Source organism: Zingiber officinale, chromosome 10B (genome assembly GCF_018446385.1).
Source record: "Zingiber officinale cultivar Zhangliang chromosome 10B, Zo_v1.1, whole genome shotgun sequence".
In the NCBI taxonomy this organism is placed as follows: Eukaryota; Viridiplantae; Streptophyta; class Magnoliopsida; order Zingiberales; family Zingiberaceae; genus Zingiber; species Zingiber officinale.
Window position 1 is genome coordinate 37,997,201 of NC_056005.1, and position 26,311 is coordinate 38,023,511.

The window sequence follows — 26,311 nt, forward strand, 5'->3', positions numbered from 1 at the left end:
TCAGCACAGCGGATTAGGTAAGGGAGAGGAGGAGGAGGAGCAGGAGAGACCGAGAGACAGTGAAGATTCAGTAATAAGGAACAGAACACTCCAGTCTCATCTCTTCTGTCTCTCTCTTTCTCTCTCTCCAAGAACTCCCACGATTCGTAAAATTTCCCACTGTTTCCGTTCAATTCTGGTCCTGCAATGCCCGACGCAGCTCAAAGCTGTCCAATTTGATCCATTTTCGCCGATTTTCCCCTTCTTTTGCCGGTTGCATGCGTTCCAGATTGGGAAGGTGAAGGGGTGAAGGAATGCTAGCAGCTGTGGATCTCCCGATGAATGGTGGATGCCAGCATAGTTGCGAGGAGAGCAGCGAAGAAGAGCTGTCGGTGCTGCCGAGGCACACCAAGGTGGTCGTCACCGGCAATAACCGGACAAAATCTGTCCTAGTCGGTCTCCACGGCGTCGTCAAGAAGGCCGTCGGCCTTGGCGGCTGGCATTGGCTGGTAATTCCTGTCTCTTCTTTGATCTTTGACTGCCTGACGCTAAAGCACGGATTTTTAATGAGGTTTCAGTGGATATGTGATATAATTTTATGGGTTTTCCACAATACGAGATGGTTTATTTGGTTTTCTATTTCGATGGCTGGATCTGCTTGGACAATGCGTTTATCTTTTCTTCTGAACGATAATGCAGCGTCGGCTGTAGTTTTACCAAATCTTGATAGGTATATTTTGAAGCACTATCCAGTAGTACTTTTAGCTTGGTAGTTACAAATGGAGAACCACTTGGTATTTCAGCATGTTCTTTACGCTACTTGGTTTACAGTAGACTTTGCAATTTATAAATCATGAAATCCTTGAAATGGGAGCTCCATAGTTCTGAATTTGCCATGTTTTATTGGTTTGATTATATTTACATCAGATTTGTGCTTGGTGATTTTGTGTTTGACGCTATTATGAGCAATTCAAAGTTTCATGTATAATTCAAAATTTCTCCAAGTACATTGGGTGATTTTAAATCAGAGAATGCCAGGGTGTTTCTGTCTGTATTACCTGAATAAAATAAAAAAATAATAATTAAAAAAAACTACGCCTTAGATTACATATGATGGAGGGATGATAGTGCATTTTACAAACTATATTTCACTACAAAAATTCACTTCATTTAATTTTCAACTGTGAACACAATTTTGCTAAAAAAGTATTATATTAAATTATTTAACAAAGCAATATTTTCTCAAAATCATATCTTCCATGCCACTGCAGTTTATTATATTTTTACCAAACACCTTATATACGAGAGTTGCTTTTTCAACACAATTTACCTAACGCATTATAGCCTTCCTTCATTTTAGTTCTCAACTTCTCATCATTAATCTTTCACCATTCTGCCAGCGCAAGTGTTGTGACAAACAAAGTCTTGCACTATGACTTTTAATTGGGGTTTCAAGTTCAATTTGAAGAGATTTTGATTCGAAACGAGGTAGTAATGATAAAGAGGCCTTTTTATTTTCTTTTACAAGTTGGGCTATATGCATGCAAAAATTGGATCTAGTACAAGTTTAGTTTTTTCACTCCTTACATTGTGCACATTTTGGTTAGTTAATTGATACAGGTTTGACTTTTTGAATTTTTAAAATACCTCAGGTTTTAACTAATGGAATAGAGGTGAAGTTGCAAAGAAATGCTCTTAGTGTTATTGAGGCACCAACTGGCCACGAAGATAATGATGATGATGAATTTAACAATTTGAAGTGGAATGATTCAGATATGGGTAAACGTCCAATTTTTTCTTTGAAGTACTTTGGTTCTTTTGTCCTTTTGCTAGTCAAGTAGAAATGATCAGAATAGCATTATCAATATAATTTAAGCCTTTAGATTGAGTTATTTGTAGAATTTGACTAAGGTATTTGTATTTGAATTCAATTTTGTTATTTCTTTATGCAAGTAGCAGTAAGCCTTTATGGAATCTTAAGGTCTCACTTCACTTGCTTTTTCAAAAACCCATATCCATCAAGGGTAAGGGATGTAGAATATTCTTAATGAAGATTATGTTTCCATTATGTCAGTCATATCCCTCCAAAATATTTAAAATCCAAGTAATTGAAATTAATTGTATTTGTGATCTATTATGGGGTAATCGTGGATTTGAGGATAATTTAATTTAAAATGTTTGATTGCATTTTGGGGTGCATGTCTTTGTGGGGATCTTGAGCGCAAAACAACACAACCGCAGTGGAATAAATAATTTCAAGATCCTTTCCAGAAGATCCATGCGAAGAAAACCGTATACTAGTTGTGATGAGAGTTACATTTTTGTTGCGCAAACACGAACTCCCGACAGCAATTTCGTCCTAGTGGCCGTGCCTCTATAGTATCCACATGAACACATTCCGTCCGTCTCACGAACTCACGATTTGGAGAAGAACCAACTTTGTGGTGCTAGCGACTTAGAAGGTTCGGTTAAAGAGGAAGGAGGAAGAAGATTAGAAGATCAAGAGTCTCTCTTGAAAAATGAGCTCAAAAGGCCTTTTATATTCTTCAAGGAATACCAAGAGTCTTTGTCTTTTGACCTTCTTCCAATAATGATACCAATTAATCTCCATTAATCTATATTATCCTCTTAATGGATTGGGTTTTAGTATATATTGGATTAACTATTAACCCACTAAGCCTAATCATCTTATAATTGGCTTCTAGGGCTAATACTAACAATCTCCCACTAGCACTAGTGCCAATCACTACAAAGATGACACCAACACTTTGGATTAATCCATTATTCTTAAGGTCCTTAGTATTTTAGTCAAACTAAAATACACTCATCTCCGAATCAACACGTTCTTTGTGTGTGACCCAATAGACTCTCGTAATGTTGACAATGTATCCAAATTTATGTTTTAGATACATAAGTAATGAATGATATTTAGTAAGACATCATTGCTACCCAAATGACGAGAATATCGAGATCTGACTTAACCTTTCCGTGTTTATTATATTGTATGACTCAATCCTTCTATCCTTGATATCTAAATTGATTAATGAGGCATAGACTGTGTCATCCTCTTATCAATTTTTGTGTTTCTTGATCTTTAAGTAGACACACTCAATCAAATAAGCTCAATATCTCATGTTGACTAATTTGAACATAGTCATGCATTTTTGTATCCCACTTAATCAAGGGGCCCATAGATATCACTTCTGTTATTCCCATCTACATCACTCACATCCCTCAGCATAACTTATTGTATACCCACTGATCGATTTTATAATCCACCTTGTTATAGGTGGCATTTGACAATATCAAAGTACACAACTCCTTATATAGGGAACCATAGTGACTTCAGGTCTAAGAACTATTTATATTAATAGTCCTTATAAGAATGTTTATGACACTCATATAATGATCCATGAAACATTTCATGGTGGGTCAATTCAGTACGTATTCTCTAATATATACCCATGTGTCAATCTGATATCTTATATACTTGTGAGATTAAGTCATCCGTTGACCTACATGCTAGTCTCAATGCATTAATATTGACCTTCCATATTAATACTTGATCAGGAATAGTTAAGAGTAGTTATATATATCTACATGCTCCCACTATCAATTCAACCAATTGATATATTATAGACTAGAACCTACTACCCTAGGACATTATTATATTTATTCATATAACACATATCTGAAGTAAATATAATAGTCATTGCCTTTTATTAATGAAATATGATACAAAATGTCCTCAGTCAATCAACTCTTGATTGACTCTTAGGGTTTACACTAACAATCTCTTTATGTCACTAGTGTCAATCACTGAAATATCTAATATCCATTGATCCTGCGTGACCATCATGCTTCCTCTGTGCAAAAGCCTTAGTCAAGAGATCCACAATGTTAGCATCGGTCGATACTTTGCATAGTCTCACATCTCTTTTATCGATAATTTCTTGAATGAGATAGAACCATCGTAGTATCTAATACCCAGAACCACCATTTAAGTAAAATATATACTCTAACTGGGATTTGGAATCATCCTTGTCAGTTTGGAAGCTTGCATCGCTGTAACCATTTACAGTGAGCTCCTCATCTCCTCCACATATCAAGAAATATTCTTTCATTCTTCTCAAGTACTTAAGAATATTCTTGACTGTTATCCAGTGACCTTCACTTAGATCTGACTGGTATCTGCTAGTCATGCTTAACACATACGAGACATCAGGGTGAGTACAAAGCATGACGTACATGGTAGATCCTATAGTAAATGCATAAGAAATCTGATCCATACGGTCCCTTTCTTCCTTAGAAGAGGGGGATTGAGTTTTCGAAAGACTTACATCATGTAACATCGGCAGGAATCCCTTCTTGGAATTCTACATAGTGAAACGATTAAGCACCTTGTTAATATATGTACTTTGATTTAGACCAAATAATCTCTTAGATCTATCTCTGTATATCTTGATGTCTAAAATGTAGGCTGCTTTACTTAAGTCCTTTATTGAGAAACAATTCCAAAGCCAAGTCTTCATAGACTGTAGTGTAGGGATATTATTTCTAATGAGAAATATGTCATCTACATATAAGATGAGAAAGATTATTGTGCTCCCACTAACCGTCTTGTAGACACAAGGTTCGTCTTTATTTTTGATGAAATTAAAGCGCCCCTTGCGGGAGTTTCAGGGCAGAGCTCCCGAAATAAAATTATTTTACAAATTCATTTGAATGAGTTGCTGTCATACCTAATACCACCACATTCTCGAGACCAACAAAAACTGTTCACAACAGTTTATGTTTCACACAATCTGTTCTCAACAGATGTCAAACCGAGACCACCTATAACCATGTATGTTTCTGTCGAATGAAAATAAGACTATAACACGTATTCATAATATGAAGATGCTATATCCTTTAATTTTCGTTCAACATGAAGCAAATACTCATAACATGATGCAAATCATAATAAAAGGTTCATGCAGTTTCAATATCACATATTAAAACATTATTACAACTTAGTATACGCCTTCGCAAGTAGCTCTAATACCACTGTAGGGATCTTGAGCGTAAAACAACACAAGCGCAGCGGAATAAATAATTTCAAAATTCTTTTAAGAAGATCCATGTGAAGGAAACCGTATTCTAATTGTGATGAGAGTTATACCTTTGTTGCGTAAACACGAACTCCCAACAGTAATTTTGTTCTCGGTGGATCTCAGCATGATTAAGTTGCCGCACCTTTACGGTATTCACACGAACACGTTTCGTCCGTCTCATGGACTCATGATTTGGAGAAGAACCAACTTTGGAGTGCTAGCCATTTAGAAGGTTCGACCAAAAGAGGAAGGAGGAAGAAGACTAGAAGATCAAGAGTCTTATGAAAAATGAGCTCAAAAGGCCTTTTATATTTTCCAAAGAATATCAAGAGTCTCAAAGAATACCAAGAGTCTTTGCCTTTTGGTCTTCTTCCAATGATACCAATTAATCTCCATTAATCTATATTATCATTTTAATGAGTTGGGTTTTAGTATATATTGGATTAATCATTAACCCAATAAGCCATTAACCCAATAAGCCTAATTATCTTATAATTGGCCCATAAGGCTAATACTAATTGTTAGGACCAAAAGAATTAATATCTCCACAAGGAAGTCCTAGTAGGTCGGTTGGACCGAGGGGCGGGAAAACCTTGTGGGTCGAGAATCAGACGTCAAATGGATATACTTTTCGCTTGAGGGGGTACCCTGTGGTCCTTTATTTGAGGGGGGATTGTTAGAGTTGCAAGGTTGCAAATATAGTTCTACATTAAAAATACATGGGAAAGATCATGAATTTATAAGAGAAAGATATAGTTTTTTATGATTTAATTTGATAAGTCCCCCTCTAAGTCGAGTCAAGGAGCTGGAGCGTGCGAGACTCAATAAGAGCGTTGGAGTATTACAGGATGCTCAAGTGGGGCTAAGTAGTTGGGATGATAAGGTTGAACTGGCGAAGAGTTGTAGGAAAACTTTCTCTAATAGTGGAATCAGATGTAGGATCGAAAGCGCTAAACGTGAAGGGGGGGGGGGGGGGGGAATAACGCTCGTAACTTTTTTAAGTTTTTTGTAAAAAGACTCAGAGTAATAAAAGCAGTATAAATAAATAAAAAACAATGCTAACACTTTTAGTTTTACTTGGTTCGAAGCCTGTGACGACTCCTACTCTAAGGCCCGCAATCGATGATTGTTTTCGTTGGGCAATTCACTGACAATTCAATGATTACAAAGAATTTACAAAAGAAATTATTACAATTTTGTGTAAAATAAATTATATTGATAGTATGAAAATCCGGTGTAGAGCCCAGTTGTCGAAGTAGCGTCACAGTGTTGTAGTCAGAAGTCGGAGTAGCGTGGTGAGCGTTTGAGCGTAGAAGTTGTAGCTTGTTGATTTTGAAATGTCGTTGAAGTGGCTAGGCGAGAGCTTCTTTTATAAGGCATTAGAGGCGCCAACAATCCCATTCGAGGTGCCTCCAGCCTTGAATCTGATCCCATGCACTTCAGACTCGAAAACCTCTGTAGACTGCTGTTTTTATCCGCCCGAGGGCGCCTTCCAGGTGCTTTGAGGTGCCTCCAATACACTCTAAGGCACCCTCCATATGCTCCAGGGTGCCTCCTCGCAGCGTAAACTTTATCTTCAAAGTTTATCTGCTCAAGGGTGTCTCCGCCCTGTCCAGGGTGCCTTCACACAGCTCCGAGGTGCCTCGAGCACTGTTCACTCGAGGCTAACTTGTGTATTTTAGTTTCTACAAAACATGTTAGTGCAAATACTAAAGATACCCTGCAAAATAGAGTTAGCACAATATAAAATAGTATTAATTATTTGTTCTTCCCTTTTGTCATGCATGAAAAATAATTTGAAAAAAAATGTAAAGAACTCCACCTCTATTAATGCCTAAAAAAATTAATTTTTTTTTAAGTAGTTGTTTTAAAAGAAAAAATTCGAAGATACAAGTATCTAAATAATTATTTTGTTTAAGGGGAAAAAATTTCAAAATTTTAAAATTAGGTAAAGTTAATAATATGAGTATAACGTAGAGTCCAAGTATGTGTAAATGCAATTTGGAAAAATTAATTAGGTTTTGAAAATTTAATTTGATTTTGAAAAATTAATTTAAAGTTTTGAAAATTAATTTAAGTTTTGGAAAATAATTAAAGTTTTGAAAAATAATTAAGGTTTTGAAAGTTTTTGAAATTAATTTAAAGTTTTAAAAATATATTAAAGTTTTGAAAATTAATTAAAGTTTTAAAAATTTAATTTAAGTTTTGAGAAATATTTAAATTTGAATTTTGAAAAATATTTAAGTTTGAATAATTAAATTGAATTAACTAGGTTTTAGGTTAGATTGAGTAAATTGATTAATTAAATTGATTAGTTTGAGTTAGGTTAAGTAAGTTAATTATGTAGATTGAGTTAGGTTAAGTTAATTGATTAATTCTAACATCACACCCATTTCTAGGTTTTTCAAACAGGAACCTTATAAGTTTTTGTGAGATTTTGATTTTTATTTCTTTCTTCAATTTAATTTCAAATCGAAGGATTAATTTATATTTGAGTTAGACTTAGGTTTAACAATTAGTTAAATATCCATTGCTATAATTGGTTTTCAGGGTGTGGTGAGGAACAGGGGTCTTTTTGGGTATCAGAGCAACGACCACTTCTAGACAAAGCCTTTTAAGTAAATTGAATATTTAACTTTCTTTTTGAAAATCCTTGGTCTAACTAGTCAAGTGTCGATCAAGCTTAAGTCCTTATTTAACCATCTTAATCTAGGCAGAAATAAGGAAAGCAGTAAATCAAGCAATCAAGCAAATCTATCTAACAATAAAGATGATCTTTCTATTGACTCCTCATGGATCAGAGTCTCTATAAGATCTATCAAGGTAATAGATTTGATCCTTGGAGATCAAATATTGATTAAGTCTAACTTGATTAGTCAAGTTAGACTAGGAACCCATGCTTGGATTAAAGTTCTATTGGTTCGATTCATTAAAGACAAGTAAGATCTGAATCGATGTTTAGCCTTTTATCCGAGCTCGAATCGGTTGTGCACGACCCTTTGTTTTCCAAAAATTAGATCAAGGTTCTTGGAACCCCAAGTGAACCGTTCTAACGTGTCCTTAAGTTCTTTGACTTCAGTTTTCAAATTGGAATTTTCATCTTCAAGTTGTTGAACTTGAGTTGAAGTTCCACTTTGAACTTGATCTGTCAAGGAACTTAGGTTTGCGACTTCCTTAAGGGTTGTTATTTTATTTTTGAGTAACTTGACCCAGACATTAGACTTAGCTAATTTACGTATCAAATAATTTATTAAATCATACAACTTATCTACTAGAGGAGAACTTACAGTATTGTTTGACCCTTGAGAAACGGATATGGATCCGTGACTTCTCTCAGACTCGGCCTTCGATTCGATTTCGGGTTCCGACTTAGATTTGGTCTCGACAATGTGAGTTTGTATCGGTAGAGCAAGGAAGCTTGCTTGAGCTTGTTCTTTTTCTTTAGAGTCTTTTGATGACTCAGACCACGTTGCTTTTAGAGTCTTCCTTCTTCTTTGCTTTTGTTTAGACATTCCGGCTTGTAGTGCTCTTTTTGGTTATACCCGTAGCAGGTCACTTTTGATTTGGACTTCGTGGTTTGATTCATACCCAGTTGTTTGCTCTTGGATTGAATTATCTTTTTCTTCTTAAGCATTTTCCGAACTAGGTTGACTAGTTCAGCGTGATCTCTTCTTGATCTTCGGAATCCAATTTGTCTTCGGATTTAGGTTCAAGTTGGTGCTTAGGCTTCACCTTCTTGTTTGTGAGCTTTCCTGCAAGTAACGTAATACCTTTCTCGACCGAAGTAGCATTAGTTTGTTCATGCAATTTAAACTCAGAAAATAACTCATCTAATCTAATTAATGAAAGATCTTTGGAAACTTTATATGCATCTACCATTGATGTCCACAAAGTATTCCTAAAAAAGTATTTAACATGAACCCTATAGTGTCGCGGTTCTCTACTTTTTGTCTGATCGTGTAAAGACCATTGAGCAGGTCTTGGATCCAAGCGTGTAATTGGCTCGTTGATTCACTATCTTGCGTTTTAATATTATATGATTTATTTAGAATTAAGTCATGTTTACTTACCTTTGTATCGGAGGCCCCCTCGTGCAATTCGATTAGTTTTTCCCAGAGATCCTTTGCACTTGTGAATGGGCCGACTCGGTTTAGCGCCTTTTTTGTTAGCCCACACTGTAAGGTTTGGGTTGCCTTCGCGTCGGCCTCGATCTTTTTCCTTGTTGGTGCGTCCCACTTATTGCAGGGGATGAGTACCCCGTTTTCGGTGGGGAATGTGAATCCGGTTTGAATGATGATCCATATCTCCACCTGCGTCTTGAGATGGTATTCCATTCGGCCATTTCAGTATCCGAATTCCTCACCAAAGAAGAAGGGTGGGCGTGCGGTACTATAGCCATCTTGATGGGCTATTTGAAATCTCACACACAAAGAAACGAGGAAAACTTGTTCCAAGACTTAGTCTTGAATTAGTAGTACAGTATGAAAAATAATGAACTTGAGTGGTGTTGCACCAACTTCGAGAAACGTAAAATTTAAAAAAAAAATTGATCGGAAGGAGTGATAACACTGATTCCGTTCAACTCCAAAAAATTAAAAAATACCACAGAAAAAACTTGCTCGAACAGTGGTTCCATCGATTTAGAGTGACTCTGCTCTTATACCAATTGTAGGATCGAAAGCACTAGAGGGGGTGGTGAATAACGCTCGTTGCTATTTCACATTTTCCATAAAAAGACTTGGAGTAACAAAAGCAATGGAGATAAATAAAAATCAATGCTAACACTTTTGGTTTTATTTAGTTCGGAGCCTATGATGACTCCTACTCCAAGGCTCGCGATCTACGATCGTTTTCGTTGGGCAATTCACTAACAATTCGATGATTACAAAGAATTTATAAAAGAAATGATTACAACTTTGCGTAAAATAAATTATACTGACAGTATGAAAATCCGGTGTAGAGCCCAGTTGTTGGAGCAGTGTCGCAGAGTTGTAGTCGGAAGTCGGAGTAGCACGGCGAGTGTTTAAGCGTAGAAGTTGTAGCTTGTTGATTTTGAAGTGTCGTTGAAGTGGTTGGGCGAGAGCTTCTTTTATAGGGCATTGGAGGCGCCTCCAATCCCATTCGAGGCGCCTCCAATCCCATTCGAGGCACCTCCAGCCTTGAATCTGATCCCATGCACTTCAGATTGATAAACTCCGCAGACTGTGATTTCTATCTGCTCGAGGGTGCCTTTCCAGGTGTTCTGAGGCGCCTCCAATGCACTCCGAGGCTCCCTCCATGCGCTTCAGGGCACCTTCTCATAGCGTAAACTTTATCCTTAAAGTTTATCTGCGCGAGGGCACCTTCGCCCTGTCCTGGGCGCCTTCGCATAGCTTCGAGGCGCCTCCGAGTAGCTATGAGGCGCCTTGAGCACGGTTCACCTAAGGTTAATTTGTGTATTTCAGCTCCTGCAAAACATGTTAGTCCAAATACCAAAGTACCCTGCAAGACAGAGTTAACACAATATAAATTAATATTAATTAATTAGTTTGACAGGCTCGGGACTATTTGGTTTTGACTTTCGGATTTCTTGTGAAACCCTAGGTCAAACCGACATCTACTGTTCAACGGGGAACGTATCCTCACCTACTCTTCTCAGGAGATTTTACCTGATATCATATTGGCCCTCTAAACCGTTTAGACTTTTGCTCAGCATCCGAGACTTCAAGACTTTTCGCTGGACATTCGATCCCTGACCAGTCCAGTCTTCCGTCTAGTATCCGTGACCTCCAGGACTTTCACCTACTGTCCTCGACTAATAGAATTTTTCGCCTAATGCCCTCAACCTGTTAAGACTTCTATTCAGTCCCTCGGATCAGGACTTTGCCTAGCAGTCATTATCAAAACTTGGGTTCGATTATCTGGTGCTTCTTGCACCAATATCAAAAAGGCAAAATGCTGAACTGGGAAAGGTCGACCGATAGTAGCAGAGATGGAGAGGAAGAGTCATTAATTATGTTTAAAATTAACTAAACACAATTGAACATGGTGCGAAGACGCTGACCACTGAGGCTAGGGGGAAAGCTTGATCTAGAGTCGAGATCTAGGGGAAATGTGATCTGAGTCTACCCTTTTCGAGGAGGAGGCTCAATCCATTACCAAGTTAGTCAAGAGAGGTAATTTGAGTCGACCCTTTCCAAGAAAGGGGGAGGGATAATCGAGTCGACCCTTTCCGAGAAAGGAGAGAGATGCTCAATCCACGACCGATTCAAGTTGGGAGAGATAATCGAGTCGACTCTTTCCAAGAAAGGGGAGAAGCTCAATTTGTAACTAACTCTAGTCGAGACAGATAGTTAAGGCGACTCTCTCTGAGAAAGGGGAGGAGATAACTGAGGTCATCCTTTTTGAGAAAATGGACGAGATAACTGAGACAACCTTTTCTGAGAATAGGGAAGATAATTGAGTTGACTTCTTCCGAGAAGGGGGGAGATAAATGAGGCGACCCTTTTTGAGAAGGGGGAGGAGATAACCGAGGCGGCTATTTTTGAAATCGGAGGGAGATAACTGAGTCCACCCTTTCCGAGAAGGGGGGAGGCTCAATCCACAACCAAAGGTCAGGAGAGAATGACTTGATCCCTAGATCGTGGGGCAGCATGCTACTATATGTGAGAGAATGACTCGATCCCTCGACTCTGGAATACTCACGGAGTTGGTGAGAGAATGAAAAACTCTACCCCATGACTCTCGAATACCCATGGAGTCGCGGAGAGAATAATAGGCTCGATCTCGTGACTCCCGAATACTCGTGGATTTGATGAAAGTATAATAAGTTCTATCCCACGACTCTCGAATACCTGTGGAGTCAAAGAAATCAAATACTGTGTTGATATGAGAGAATAAAACTTGAGACCAAGGAAGAGATATAAGTACTCGCTTATGCTCAACTTGAGATACTACCATTCTTTCTTTTCTTGTAATCGGGCAAACTTGTAGAGCTTTCACGTAGGGAAGATGAACCACACCATCTTCTTCTATCTTGCTCACGTTGTCACTTGGCAAAGCTTATCCGATTGCACCTTGTTATGAAATATAGTGAGAGTCATTTGTGCATCACCAAGCTGAGCATACCCTCCTATTAGAACATTTCCTCATATTACATTTGGTTGTTGCCATTCCTCAAATGTCAGACATATCCACAAGAGTGCTTCCATCATATAAAGGCTAGCCGAAAAGGTAATCACAGAAAAGAGGGATAGGAGCAACTGTAAGCACCATCTAATAAGAATTAAGTAGAAATTGTATTAGAAATCAGAACGCCATAGATAATTAGATAGCATAGCAAATGGAACACCCCTAATCGCTAGCCTCTTGAGGACTATAGCATATAATCTGAAAGGGATGCAGGACACGATTGAGTGAAAGGTTGGTCCGCCGTCGTGACAAAAAAACCTATCCTCAAAGTTGATCGACAGGTAGGCAATTTTGACCATGGTTATCGGGAGGAGGGTTGCGCCTTGCGTTGTTACAAGGGTGTGATGTCCCTGTCTTGATGCGCTCCTTGTTGATCCCCTTTATTGGGAATAATGCTTGTAGCTAGGCCTGCTTGACTTTGTGGTGTCTGATACCTCGTCTTTGCCAAGCGGAGCAACTTGTTCCTTCTCGGATCGTGGTTGTGATAGATGCATATTGTGGACTGTCGTGGAAAAAGATCGTGGGTTGCAGGTCTCGAGAGGTGCTGCAACCACATTGTTTGCAATAAAGGGATGGAGAGAGATTGGGATTGAGAGCAGTCACCGCCTTACCTTGGGAGGATATGATAACTTCTATCGATTTATATAGTGTGATAATGATAGTGGTTTTGCTTTATGTGGCCATGATCTTGATGTATCGTTTAACGAAGTGGTTGGATATCTTAACGCTGGTGCAGGGCTCTAACTTTGACATCAATCACTTTGTGGTGCCTTCCTTCCGCTTCATCTCCGACAACATTTGTGAACCTTCGCTTCGATGCCGCAGATATGCTCAGGACATTGCTGGTTCTGGGGTGGTCACGACAAACAACGATGGAGAAGGAGGCTGAAGGAGCCATTGAGGCCGATCACATCAGCTGTGATGATTTTGACACTTAAAGAAGAGTAATTTCATGTGGTGTTCGGGTCAATAATTGTTAATGTGGCTATTGTATCAAAATCTAATTTAGATCAATAACTCTAGGAGTTGAATTCATTCTGAGGAAAGAGATTAGGGTTATTCGGATGAGAGATTCAGACATAGAGTTACCCACAAAGTTACCCACAAAGATGGAATTTTCACCCAAGACCCCTTTCTCCTTTTTTTAATAGCTTCGCTTGTATTCCCACAAATTATGCCAAAATGATGCGGCAGAAATATGCCACCTCATTTGAGATTGCTGATAAAGCTTTTTTCCGCGATATAATTAGACCTGCATAGATTAACATGCGTCAGAGGGATCATCGGGATGATCTCTGCAAGATCCCTATAATGCTTAAGTCACCATGATGTCCAAATAGTATCATGAAAAGAGAATATAAAGAAGGAGAGAATTCGAGCAAGAGCCTCCTCCACAAAGCATATACCTTGATATTGATAAGTGCGAGAGGGCAATATACCTTTAGAGATCATGTGAAAGTGGGGACTGTGGCCCATGTTTGCTTGTGGCCTGATTGACTAAAAGAGCTCAGCCAGACTAGAGAGCTCGACCCAATGACTTGACTCGGAGTGAAATGACAACTCAGACTAGCTCGACAAGCTCGGCAGTTATACTAAGAGTGGCTCTACCAAGCGTGAACTCAGCATGATGACTTGGCCAGATTAGGGTGGGGCCATGTAGGCGTGTCCTGACCTAGTCTAGGATCGATACCGACGATAACATGAACCAAAATTAATTAGGCTAAATTGAGTCTCTAGTTGGGTAAGAGGGTAATTAGAGGCTTATAGTGGGTTGACAATGTTGGAACCCGTGCGGCAAGAGGGGGAGGGGTGAATTGCCTGTATAATAAAATTGGACCTTTCTCGATCTTTCAAACAAAATTAGTAGCACAATTAAATTAAAGCAATTTAACAACTAATAAAATAAAGAGGCACATAAAGTTACTTGGTCACAATCTAGGCGTTTTTAATTCAAGGTAAAAGAAAGCACTAAAAATCTTCTTCGGTGAAGGCGGAGAAACCTCTTACACTCGTTGATCGCTCAGAAAAAGACTAGGAAATGAATACTAAAGTTGTTGAATATTTTCTAGTTCCAGGAATCTTTTTATAGCCCTTGGAAAATCTTCTCCGACCTTGGAAGACGCCTTCAATAACCTTGAAGGTGCCTCCAACGTGGCAAATGTTATCGTAAGGGGATAAAACTTTATTTTCGCTAACGATTACTTTTTGCTTAGTCCAAGGCGCCTTTAAGTGATTGAAGGCGCCTTTAAGTGATTGAAGGCGCCTTCAAGAGATTAAAGGCGCCTTTAAGAGGTTAAAGGCACCTTCCACCAGAAAGGTGCGAGGGCGCCTTCAACAGCTCTAGCAACTTCGTTTGCTCTTCCGTTGCTCTGTTTACCTGGGTGATTTCGTCTATTCGGAATTGGGCTCACCCGGAGCCATCTTCCGGTCTTCTTCTTGAGCAAGCTTCCGTTTCAGCTTCTCGTTCCTCGGAAACGCCGCGCGCTTCCTTCTCGTCCGCCTACGTACTCTTCCACAGCACTTCGTCCCTCGGACGCACCAAGTCTGTCGACTCTCTCCTGTGTCGTCCTTCTCACTAGCTGCGTCTTTCGCTCGACTTCCTATGATCCTAAGTTCCTGCACACTTAGACATAAGACATCAAAATACACACAGGACCTAACTTAACTCGGTTGATCACATTAAAACTATCAAGGTACTAACAATCTCCTCCTTTTTGATGTGCATCAACCCGAGTTAGAGTTAGGGTAAAAACATAGAGTTAATAAAATCATAGTTAAAACTGGAATTTTGCAAATTACAAAATTGCAAACATAACTTCTCCCTAGACTTAAGCTCTCATCTCTCATTCTCCCCTTTTGGTCATAACAAAAATGAAGTCGGGGGTAAAACAAAGTTAGATAAAAAAATATGAAAAGTTTTTTCTTAAAGTTCAACAGAGGTTTATGAATATGCAGAAAAATTCTGACGAAAAATTTATAAGTGTTTTAGCACAAACAAATCATTTTGCACAAAAACATAGGTTTTGCAAGTTAAATTTTAAAAATTTATTTTTATGCAAATAAATCTTCAAAATTTTTCAAGTATTGAAAACAGAGTGCACAATTAAGGAAAATAAATTTTCAAGATTCTTTATTTTAGTAGCAGATGAAAAAATTTCAGAAATAAAATTTAACAGTAAGCGTACAAAACTTAATTTTGCAAATGAAATTAATATTCCGAACATAAAACATGCATAATCATTTATTTTAGACTGAGCAAAATTTGGAGACCCAAAATAAATTTTTACCTACTGAGTTAACAAGAAATTTTTTAGACATATATTTTTAAGATATTTTTCTAATTTGACTCTTATGATATTTAAAATATCAATTTAGGTTTCTATAATTTCTTAAGGTATTTTGATTAACATATATAGATTTTTCAATTGTGTCATTTAATTTTTTATTTTCATCTTTTAATCTTTCATACATTTCTAAGTGACATGCATTTGATAAAATTATTTTTAATTCTATAATTTCCTTTTTCAATTTATTATTTTTGGACTTAAGTTTACATAATGATTTGGTCATAGATTTAATACCCGAATATAATTAGTCAGGGGTAGTAAACATACCTCACTTACCAGATCTGCTCGGAAGTTTGTTTCTTGCTTCTTGTTACAGCTTTCTTTTGATGAGTCTCCCCCTTCGTCTATGCTTTCCTCCTGATGACTTGCTATCAGTACAAGTCCAGCATACTCCTCCAGATCAGATTCTGATGACGACTCATCCCAAGTCGCCTTTAGGGTCTTGTGTTTTGTTGTGCTTGGACCTTTCTTGTTGTACTTCTTCTTCAGCTTTGGACAATTCTCCTTGATGTGTCATTCTTCATTGTAGTTATAGCATCTTATATTCCTTGCTCTTCTTTTCTTTGCCCGCACTTGATTAAACTTATCATTTCTAAATAACTTAAATTTCCTTACCATATATGCTGACTCATCATCGCCGAGGGAAGTGTCAGCATTTGATTCGTCCTTCTTGGCTTTTAGAGCAATGTTGCTAGATTTTTCTTTTTCCTGATCTACACAACGAGATTCGTGAAGTTCGAAAGTTGAAAATAAATTTTCAAGAGTACTTACCTCAAGGTCCTTAGAGATGTAGTAAATATCTACTAAGGTTGACCATTCTTGAGTTCTCGGAAAGACGTTAAGTGCGTACATTAAAGAGTCACGATTTGTTACCTTTTCTCTGAGATTGTTGAGCTGGGTGATCAGAGCTTTGATCCTTGCATGGAGTTGGGTTACCTTTTCTCCTTTGTTCATTCGGAGGTTCATCAATTGGCTTTGGAGAATGTCCCGTTTCGCTAGTTTGGCTTCCGAAGTACCCTCGTGGAGTTTCAGAAATTTTTCCCAGAGATCTTTGGGGGAGTCGTAGCTTTCGATCCTGCTTACCTCCTGGGGCGGAAGAACACTAAGCAAATGGAATTCTGTTTTTCCATTAGCCACGAAGTCGGCTTGTTCTTTCTCTGTCCACGTGTAGTCTTCTTTTTCAGCTCCGTACTGATCTGTAGGCGCTACAAAATCGTATTTTATAATTAATAAAATTTTAAAGTCAGTCTTGAAAAATACCTCTATGCGCTTTTTCCACGTTGCGAAGTCTCCCTAAATTTTAGCGGGTAGATGCTGGATCCGACCATTATTTTTCTTCGGATGGTGGTTAGTCCGAGTCTGACTCTGATACCACTTGTTGGAATCCTGCGTCCGACAAGAGGGGGGTGAATTGCCTGTATAATAAAATCAGACCTTTCTCGATCTTTCAGACAAAATTAGTAGCGTAATTAAATTAAAGCAATTTAATAACTAATAAAATCAGACTTTTCTCGACCTTTCTCGATTCGTCTGCGTATTATTCCGCAACACTTTGTTCCTCGGACGCACTGAGCCCGTCGACTCTCTCCTGTGTCATCCTTCTCGCTAGCTGCGTCTTTCACTCGACTTTATGTGATCCTAAGTTCCTGCACACTTAGACACAAGTCATCAAAATACACACAGTACCTAAGTTAACTCGGTTGATCACATTAAACTTACCTCGGGGTACTAATAGACAACACCACACTAGCTAGAGGTGACTTGAGAGCGAGAAATTGATCTAATCTTTGTTGGTCTCGTGCAGCCTGCAAGAGGCGGTGAATTGTCTGAAATTACAAAAATGACCTTCTTGTTCTTTCGACTTGAATTAGACAAACACTTAAATAAATTCAAATGAAATAAAAGGAAAGTATGAGACAACCGAGTTTACTTAGTTTACAATTAAAAGATTGCTACTTCAAGACAATTCAAGCTCACTATTATCTTCATCTACGAGCGAATCCTCATAGGTTCAAGCGTTGAAAGTACAATTATGAAAGATAGAGTAATAAATTCGAAGTATAGAAAGTGTTGTGTTAAAACTAAGTGAAGCTCCATTTATAGTACTCTGGTCAAGTTTATCCATTGCTGACGTGGCGGGTTTCGGGCACTTGGATGGTGATCCGGACGCCTCGAGCGAGGCAAACTCTATCTCCACACAACGACTTCGCAATGACGGGAAGATAGAATTTTTTCATGTTCATGCGTTTAGACCATATCCGGGCACCTGAACCGTTGTTGACGTGGATCCGAAAAATGATCCACTGCGATGAGGCGCTTGTTTGACATCCTGGTGGTCTGGGTGTCTGGGCCAATCAGCTAGGTGCTGACTGTCTGGCACCTTCTCCGGTTGCTGTCTTCTTCTCTGGTCGCTTGGGTGATGCTTCAGCTTTTCAGAGTGGAGCTCACCTAAACGCAACTCCGGCTTTCTCCTCGAGCAATTTTTCGCTCTGACTTCTTGTCCCTCGGAAGCGCTTGGATGGTGATCCGGATACCTCGAGCGAGGCAAACTCTATCTCCACACAACGACTTCGCAATGGCCGGAAGATAGAATTTTTTCATGTTCATGCGTTTGGACCATATCCAGGCACATGAACCGTTGTTGACGTGGATCCGAAAAGTGATCCACTGCGATGAGGCGCCTGTTTGACATCCTGGTGGTCTGGGTGTCCGGACCAGTCAGCTAGGTGCTGACTGTCTGGCACCTTCTCCGGTCGCTGACTTCTTCTCTGGTCGCTTGGGTGATGCTTCAGCCTTTCAGAGTTGAGCTCACCTAAACCCAACTTCGGCTTTCTCCTCGAGCAATCTTCCACTCTGACTTCGTGTCCCTCGGAAGCGCTGCACGTGCCTTTCTTGTTCCACTGGTGTACTCTTCCGCAACTTCTCGTCCGTCATATGCACTGAGCCCATCAACTCGATTCCCGTGCCATTCTTCTCGTCTGCTGCGTCTTCCACTCAACTTCTTGCGTCCCTAAGTCCTTGCACACTCAGACGCAAGATATCAAATACGCAGAGCCTAACTTAACTTGGTGGATCACATCAAAACCCTGAGGTACTTACAATCTCCTATCTCCTTTTTCTGTGAATCAATCCAAGTTGAGTTAAGGTTAAACCAAAATAGTAAAATAAATAAGTATGCAATACAATTCAATAAATTGGAAAAAATTATTCCTTCCCGGCTTCCCTTAGACTTAATCCTATTCCTCTCCATTTAATCACATTGAAAATACGGGTAATCATCAAAAATTAGGAAAATTTTTTAATGGTTACATAAACAGGGACTAACTTTTAGAAAAATTATGAAAATTAGTTTTAAAAAATCTGATATTTTACGATTTAAAAATCAATTTTTGAAGAAATAATTTTAAAGTTATTTTTAATATTTAAAAAATTGAAAAAAAATTGTCACGGTTAAACATACTTATCGAATGTCGAGATAAAGTTTTCAAAAAAAAAATAACATTAATATTAGCAAAAATTAATTATTTTACGTAGAAAGATGTATTTGCAAATGGATCACATCAAAACCCTAGGTACTTACAATCTCCTCCTTTTTCTGTGAATCAATCCAAGTTGAGTTAACGTTAAACCAAAATAGTAAAATAAATAAGTATGCAATACAATTCAATAAATTGGAAAAAATTATTCCTTCCCGGCTTCCCCTAGACTTAATTCTATTCCTCTCCATTTAATCACATTGAAAACACGGGTAATCATCAGGAAAATTTTTTAATGGTTACATAAACAGGGACTAACTTTTAGAAAAATTATGAAAATTAGTTTTAAAAAATCTGATATTTTATGATTTAAAAATCAATTTTTGAAGAAATAATTTTAAAGTTATTTTTAATATTTAAAAAAATTGAAAAAAAAATTGTCACGGTTAAACATACTTATCGAATGTCGAGATAAAGTTTTCAAAAAAAATAATTTTAATATTAGCAAAAATTAATTATTTTACGTAGAAAGATGTATTTGCAAAGGAAAATACTTTTAAAAAATAGATTTTGAGCTCAAAAAATCTTGTAACATTTTCTAAATATGTAAACCAAAAAGTATATATATGTAGAAAAATTAAATTTTCGAAGATTGACTTTTTGAGAATTTTTAATATTAAAAATTAATATTTTAATAAAAAATTTGTATAAAATTAATTAACGGTCAGAAAATTTTGAAATTATTTATTCTAATAGAGAATTTGCTGTCTTGTGATGGTAACAATTTTGAACAAAAAATACTAACATTAAGTTTGCAAAAAAATATTTTTCTAAATAAAGCAATTCCAATCTAGTAAATCAATTAAAAAAAGGAATTTAAACTAGACATGATTTTGAAATCCAATATATGTTGCTATATACTGGATTAACAAGATATTTTCTAGAAATAAATTTTTATGATACCTTTGCAATTTGACTCTTATATGGTATTTAAAATACCAATTAAGCCAACCATAATTTCAAAAATTTGAATTTTGAAATGAACTTGAGTTTAAGCATGGATCATTTTTTTTTTTCAATAACTCTATTTGTTCTTTTAATTTTCATTTTAATTTTTGACTTTTTCCAATTCTTCTAGTGGACATGATTTTCTTTTCTAATTGTTCATTTTTTGTTTCTATTTCTAAAGAGTAATTTGACAAATTTATACAATTGATCGGGAGGTAGAGTGCGTACCTTGCTGTGTTGGTTTTGTTGTTCGACGCTTCCCTTTCATCGCTGCTTTCTTTTGACGTAGCTCCCCCTTCGTCAATGCTCTCGATTCTCATTTCAGATGAATTTGCTTCGTCGTTTACTTCTTGGTGACTTGTCATAAGTGCACCTCCGACATAAGCTTCAATTTCTGACTCTAATGACGACGATTTATCCTATGCCGTCTTTAGGTTTTTGTGCTTCGTTCGCATTAGCCTTTTGTTCTTGTCTTTCTCCTTTAGTTTTGGGTTGTTGTCCTTGATGTGCCATTCTTCTTGACAGCTATAGCACTGCACCTTTCGTTTGCTTCGTGAAAGTTTCTTAGCCTACGACTTGTTAAACTTGTTAGACTTAAGGAATTTACTAAACTTTTTTACATAAATGCAGCTTCGTCTTCGTCGAGTGATGTGTCTGAATCTGGTTCGCCTTTCTAGTTGGCTTTCTGTGTTAGGTTTTGAGCTGTATTTTCTCCTCTATTTTTTAAGCCTATACATCTCAATTCATGAAGTTTAAAAGTAGAAACAGATTTTCTAATGTACTCACTTTGAGGTCCTTATTGATGTAAAAGGAGTCAACTATAGAGGCCCACTTGGATGTTCTCAGAAAATCATTTAAAATGTACCTTAACGAATTTCGGTTTACTACCATTTCTCCGAGATTCGTGAGTCCAGTGATCAACTTTTGATCTTAAAGTGTAGATGTGCAACTGTTTCACCTTCTTCCATTTTGAAATTGTTAAGTTGGCTCCTGAGCAGATCTTGCCTTGTGAGTTTGACCTCCGAGGTCCCTTTATGCAACTTTAGGAATTTCTCCTAAAGCTCTTTGGCTGACTCGCAGGCTACAATCTGGTTAATTTCTTATGGTGGTAGGCAGATGGAATTCTGCCTTGCTATTTGCCATAAAGTCGACTTGCTCCTTTTTTATCTAAGGTATTCTTCTTTATCGGCTCCTTGATGATCTTCAGGTGTTACAAAATCATATTTTATTATTAATAATAAATCAAAATTTGTTTTGAAAAATACCTCTATTTTCTTTTTCTATGTCGCGAAGTCTCCCTTAAACTTAGGCGGGTAGATGTTTGATCCGACCATTTCTTGTGTGCTTCGGTCGGCGGTTAGCCCTTCTGAATCGTCCTTGCTCTGATATCAATTGTTGATCTCGTGCGGTCAGCAAAAGGGGGGGGGGCGAATTGCTTGAAATTACAAAAATACCCTTCTTGTTCTTTCGACTGGAATTAGACAAATACTTGAATAAATTAAAACAAAATAAAAGGAAGGTACGAGACAACCGGGTTTACTTGGTTCGCAATTAGAAAATTGCTACTCCAAGACAATTCAAGCACACTACTATCTCCTTCTACGAGCGAATCCTCGGAGGCGGAGAAGCCTCGTACAAGCGTTGAAAGTACAACTATGAAAGATAGAGTAAGAAATTCGAAGTACAGAAAGTGTTGTGTTAAAACTAAGTGAACCAAAGTTCTATTTATAGTGCTCTGGTCAAGTTTATCTGTTGCTGACGTGGCGGGCTCCGGGTGCCTAGATGGTGATCCGAGCTCCTTTAGCGAGACAAACTCTATCTCCACGCAACGACTTCGCAACGGTTGAAAATAAAATTTTTTCATGTCCGGGCACCTGGACAATATCCGGGCGCTTGGATCGTTGCTTGTGTGGATCCGAAAAGTTATCCACTACGACGAGGCGCCTATTCGGCACCTTGGTGGTCCAGCGCTCGGATCAATCAGCCAAATGCTGATTGTCCGGTGCCTTCTCCAGTCGCTGGCTTCTGGTCGCTTGGGTGATGCTCTGACCTTCTAGAGTTGAGCTCACTCGAACCCAACTCTGGTCGACTTTTTGTCCCTCGGAAGTCCCTTCTCGCTCCACTGGTGCACTCTTTCGCAGATTCTCGTCTCTTGAATTCACCAAGCTCGTAGACTTGATTCCCGTGACATTCTTCTCATTTGCTGCGTCTTCCGCTCGACTTCTTGTGTTCCTAAGTCCCCGCACACTCAGACGCAAGACATCAAATACGCAGAGCCTAACTTGACTTGGTTGATCACATCAAAACTCCAAGGTATTTACAATCATTTTTCCATCCGTGAGTCTAATTTGGAGTATCAAACTTTCTTTTGGAAGTGTAGGATGTTACAATATTAATTTTTCTATTTCTTACTTTTTCCTAGCTTGCCTTTCACATGATAGATTTTTCCTTTGCATTTTTACATTCTCACAAAAAACCTTATAATGACCTCCCTTCCTCCTCTCATGTGATCTTGTGTTGCCACGACTTGTCCCCTCGGGACACTCTAGTGGCCAGTGCATGAGGTGTTGCCAACTTAAGGTTTGGGTTTGAATCTCGGCATAACTGAGGTAAATGTCTCCCTCATGCGCCAGTCACTATTTCAAGGGTTAGTAGCTATCTGTGATTTACCTACTCCGTATTAGCCCTGGGATGAGTTGACGAGGGTCTTGGGGGCGAGCGCAGTCGCCTTTTGCTGACTTGTGTTGCCATGACTTTATCTCCATGAAATCTATGACAAATGCCCCACACTCTCAACATCGTAGCAACTAAATCACCTCCCCAACTCTAGAGAGAGGGGTCTTGCTGCCTTTATTAAGCTTTCTTGCTCTATCGAGGCCACTGCAAACCCTACCCAAGCACCCAACTCGGAGAACCCTTGCCATTGGAGCTCTCCTTTTCCTTCTCTATTAATGTCCATGTTGCACACAATGCCTGAACCTAGTTGTGACCTCAACGATGCCCGTCGTCACACAATTTTGTGCAGTGACCAACAAACCTAGGTTGATTGCCAATTCGTCTCCCCCTCACACTCGCGACTCTCTCATTTGAAGTTGTTGAAGGCTAAGCTCTTTCTAGTGTTCATTCTCACTGCCGTTGTGAGCAAACCAACGTTGTGGAATTTCAAGTGTCCTAGATCATGTGCCCTCGGGTTTGGTTTGGTGATAAGAGGCAGGATGCATTTCCCAAGCAATCAACATTTAATTCCCATGTAGGGTACACCCGCGTTAGGATGTACTACTGGGCAGATTGTGGGGCCGGACCATCTACACAAGATTAGTCGGATTGTAAGATTTGGATACCTGGTATATAAAAAAAAGTGTCCTAGACCATGTTGGTGAGCTTTCTTCATCCTCATGCTTTTCATGGTTGATTTCAGTTTTTTTTCTTCTCTTTTTAAGTCTTCCTATCCTATTTCAGTTTGTGTTGAAGCTACAATGATTTGCTGGCAGTTGCTGTGAGCATTATGTAGCTGTGATAAACTCCTCTGCAGTAAGAAATCAATCTTGTGTCATTTCCTTTCAGCTTTGGTGAATTGTGCACTCCTAGCTCTCTATGTCACCTTGTTGTGGTTTCCCGTTAATCATGGATTTGTCGGGGCAGTTCATGATCTCTTCTTCACAGTAGCTGATGACCTTGGTATGACTAAAGGCCTTTTCCTATTGCATAGCTCCCCCATGGCTCATGGTGTTGATAGTCAGTTCTAAAGGCGAGCAATGCATGGAAGATTTCCTGTAGCTCACTTTAAGTTGTGGATACCTTATCCTTCTTTGATAAGTGTCATTAATTGAGTTGATGCTTCTTTGAGTTGGGGTTCTCATTAAATGTTATACCTTATGTTTCAATCTGTGATGTCATACCTCATCCCGTAACGGATGGGAGCTTGATTAGGAGTTGAGCTATTCCACTCATGTTTCATGTCTACGTAAAGATTTTGTTGTGATTGTCTTTATCATTGAACCATATCTAAGAGCTTGTACTTTGTAAATCGAGTCATAAAAATGCTTACGAGATGCATTGTATAAGTCAAACAAGTGTCACCTAGCGATAAGTCAACTAAGGTGGGCATTTATTTCATGCTTTCTTCTTTAACATACCTTGTGAATGATTTAAAATTTGTGAAATTGATGACATGAGATAATTCTTCAAACAAGTGATACGCTTGGGAGGAATTGTTTTTAAGAACTCTTTTCATTTGTATCTCTCAGTTGCGCACCCTATATTTATCTAACTGGTTGCTATTGTTCAACCTTTCATGTGGAACACTAGTTAGTAGTAGATTAGGTAGTTAAAGTAACTAAAAGAGAACAATTAATTATATGCTTATACAATTGAACTAGTTTGTGTGCTGCAGAGGGATCGAGGATCTGCTTGCGCATTATAAATGCTTCAGCCATTCTTACTAGGTGGAGATCTATTTATGTGGGGTTCGGCCATATTTTACTGGATGGATTGCAAGCCATCCACCCTTTCATATGAGATTTATTTTTTACTGAGTGGGCCGTTCTCCCTTTTAGATAATATATATTTATTGTCAAATAAAATAAAGAGGAATAATTAGTAAGAGCATATAAGAGAAACAAGGTGTCTAAGAGAAACTAAAGAGAAGATGACAAGAAATAGCAGATGATTCTTTTGATGCTAGGATATAAATTCTTTAGGTCATAACAATCTCTTACTTGAGAATCATTTTTGGAAATTGTTGTTGGATTGTTCTTCATTCGTAAACTGAAGACGTGGCATGGATTGACCTGACCACCTTATTTTTGCTAGAAGCTATATAGAGTTCTTATTAGCTTAATCTCAGTTAAAATTCTGATTGTTATATGGATTATGAGCTGATTAATGTCATTACCGCATTCAACCTGCCTACAGCGGAACAATATTTGAGTTGATGCACTTCTTTCTAGAATTTTCCTATAATTTTCTTAAGCAATGTTAGCACGCACATACTTCATCAGGATAATTATGGCAATTTGAAGTTTTCATATGCTTATGTCAACATGTTCAACTGCATCAGAGTAATTGTGCCAGCTTTGAGATTTCCATAAACCAGAGCAAATCTTCACCAATTTACCTTAGACACTGACATCTTAATTTTCAGAACTATTTCACTTTTTAATATGCTCACTGCTCTAGTGTTATTATTTTATTTATATATTTGGCATTACTTGTTCTTTCAGCATGTGATTCGACACAATCCCTAAAAATCCAGAGGTCAAGGAATAAGAATCCTAAAGGATCTTCTAGCAAATCCTTGAGCCGGTCTCACTCTTATGATTCACATTCCAAGGCATCTGTTTTGTCCACGAGCTGCACCACAGTAAGAGCTGCCATTTGATTTTGTTTTCGTATCATATCAAGGGTAGACGCTGAAAGTCTGTAATTTTAGATATTCTATTATTTATTTATTTATTTATTTTTGCAATGTTCTCCCTTGACATACCAACATTCTTTTTTAGAGTTTACAATTGTCTTATGTGTCATCACATTGCTGGTGCAGAAGGTTGATCTCAGCAAGCTAGAAACAACAGCACTATGTCGATACTCAAGGCATTTTAATCTTGTAAGTTAAACTTCACAGTAATTTCCAATACTCAAGGCATAGCTTCGTTGTCATCCACGTTCCTTGTTTGTATCTCATCTTGTTCTGCATGAAATCCTACTTCCTTTCACATGCACGCTAATCACGTTCTCTGTCTGCAACAGATGGGTGAGAGTCCTAACCCCTCTAAAGAGCAGTTAATTGAAATAGTTCAGAAGCATTTCATGTCGCAGGTAAATGCATCACTTCCAGCGTATGTATGAATTTCCCGAGTGCTTGACTGTCTTATTCGAATCTAATTGTTGTAGACGCCTTTCTGCAGAAATTGGATGAGTTGCAGGTAATTGTAGGCTTTGTGCAGGCTGCAAAGAGGCTGAAGTCTGTCTGACTGATCGAGGCCTCTGAGAGTTATATATTCAAGCTAACAGAGTTCTCAATAGTTGTCACTACTACTACTACATTTTATTGCCTGTGAGTGCGAAAGCTTGATTGTAAGATTTCAGAACGAATTGGATTCTAGGCGCTAGAGCTAGTATTCTGTTAATACTACTGTTAAAGATAAATGTTTGTAGTAGCATCACTTTTAACATATTTTTAGTTAGCAAAAGTGTTTAATGGATTTATCATCTAAATATTCTGGAATTATTGTTTTCA

General features: G+C 38.1%; 1 protein-coding gene across 1 annotated transcript; it reads left to right on the forward strand.

Annotated features, from left to right (window-relative positions):
- Positions 1-12: 12 nt before the first annotated feature.
- On the forward strand, positions 13-26,311 carry LOC122030312. Its single transcript, XM_042589508.1, has 6 exons — positions 13-488; positions 1,632-1,758; positions 25,296-25,435; positions 25,616-25,678; positions 25,822-25,890; positions 25,980-26,311. The coding sequence occupies exons 1-6, from the start codon at positions 294-296 to the stop codon at positions 26,043-26,045; spliced, it is 660 nt and encodes a 219-aa protein (XP_042445442.1). The 5' UTR covers positions 13-293; the 3' UTR covers positions 26,046-26,311.

Bases quoted from the DNA above. Each gene is read 5' to 3' on its own strand.
- LOC122030312 (XM_042589508.1), top strand. From the start codon at position 294: ATGCTAGCAGCTGTGGATCTCCCGATGAATGGTGGATGCCAGCATAGT. The intron at 489-1,631 runs GTAATTCCTGTC...AAAATACCTCAG, and splicing joins TTGGCGGCTGGCATTGGCTG to GTTTTAACTAATGGAATAGA. The intron at 1,759-25,295 runs GTAAACGTCCAA...TTGTTCTTTCAG, and splicing joins GTGGAATGATTCAGATATGG to CATGTGATTCGACACAATCC.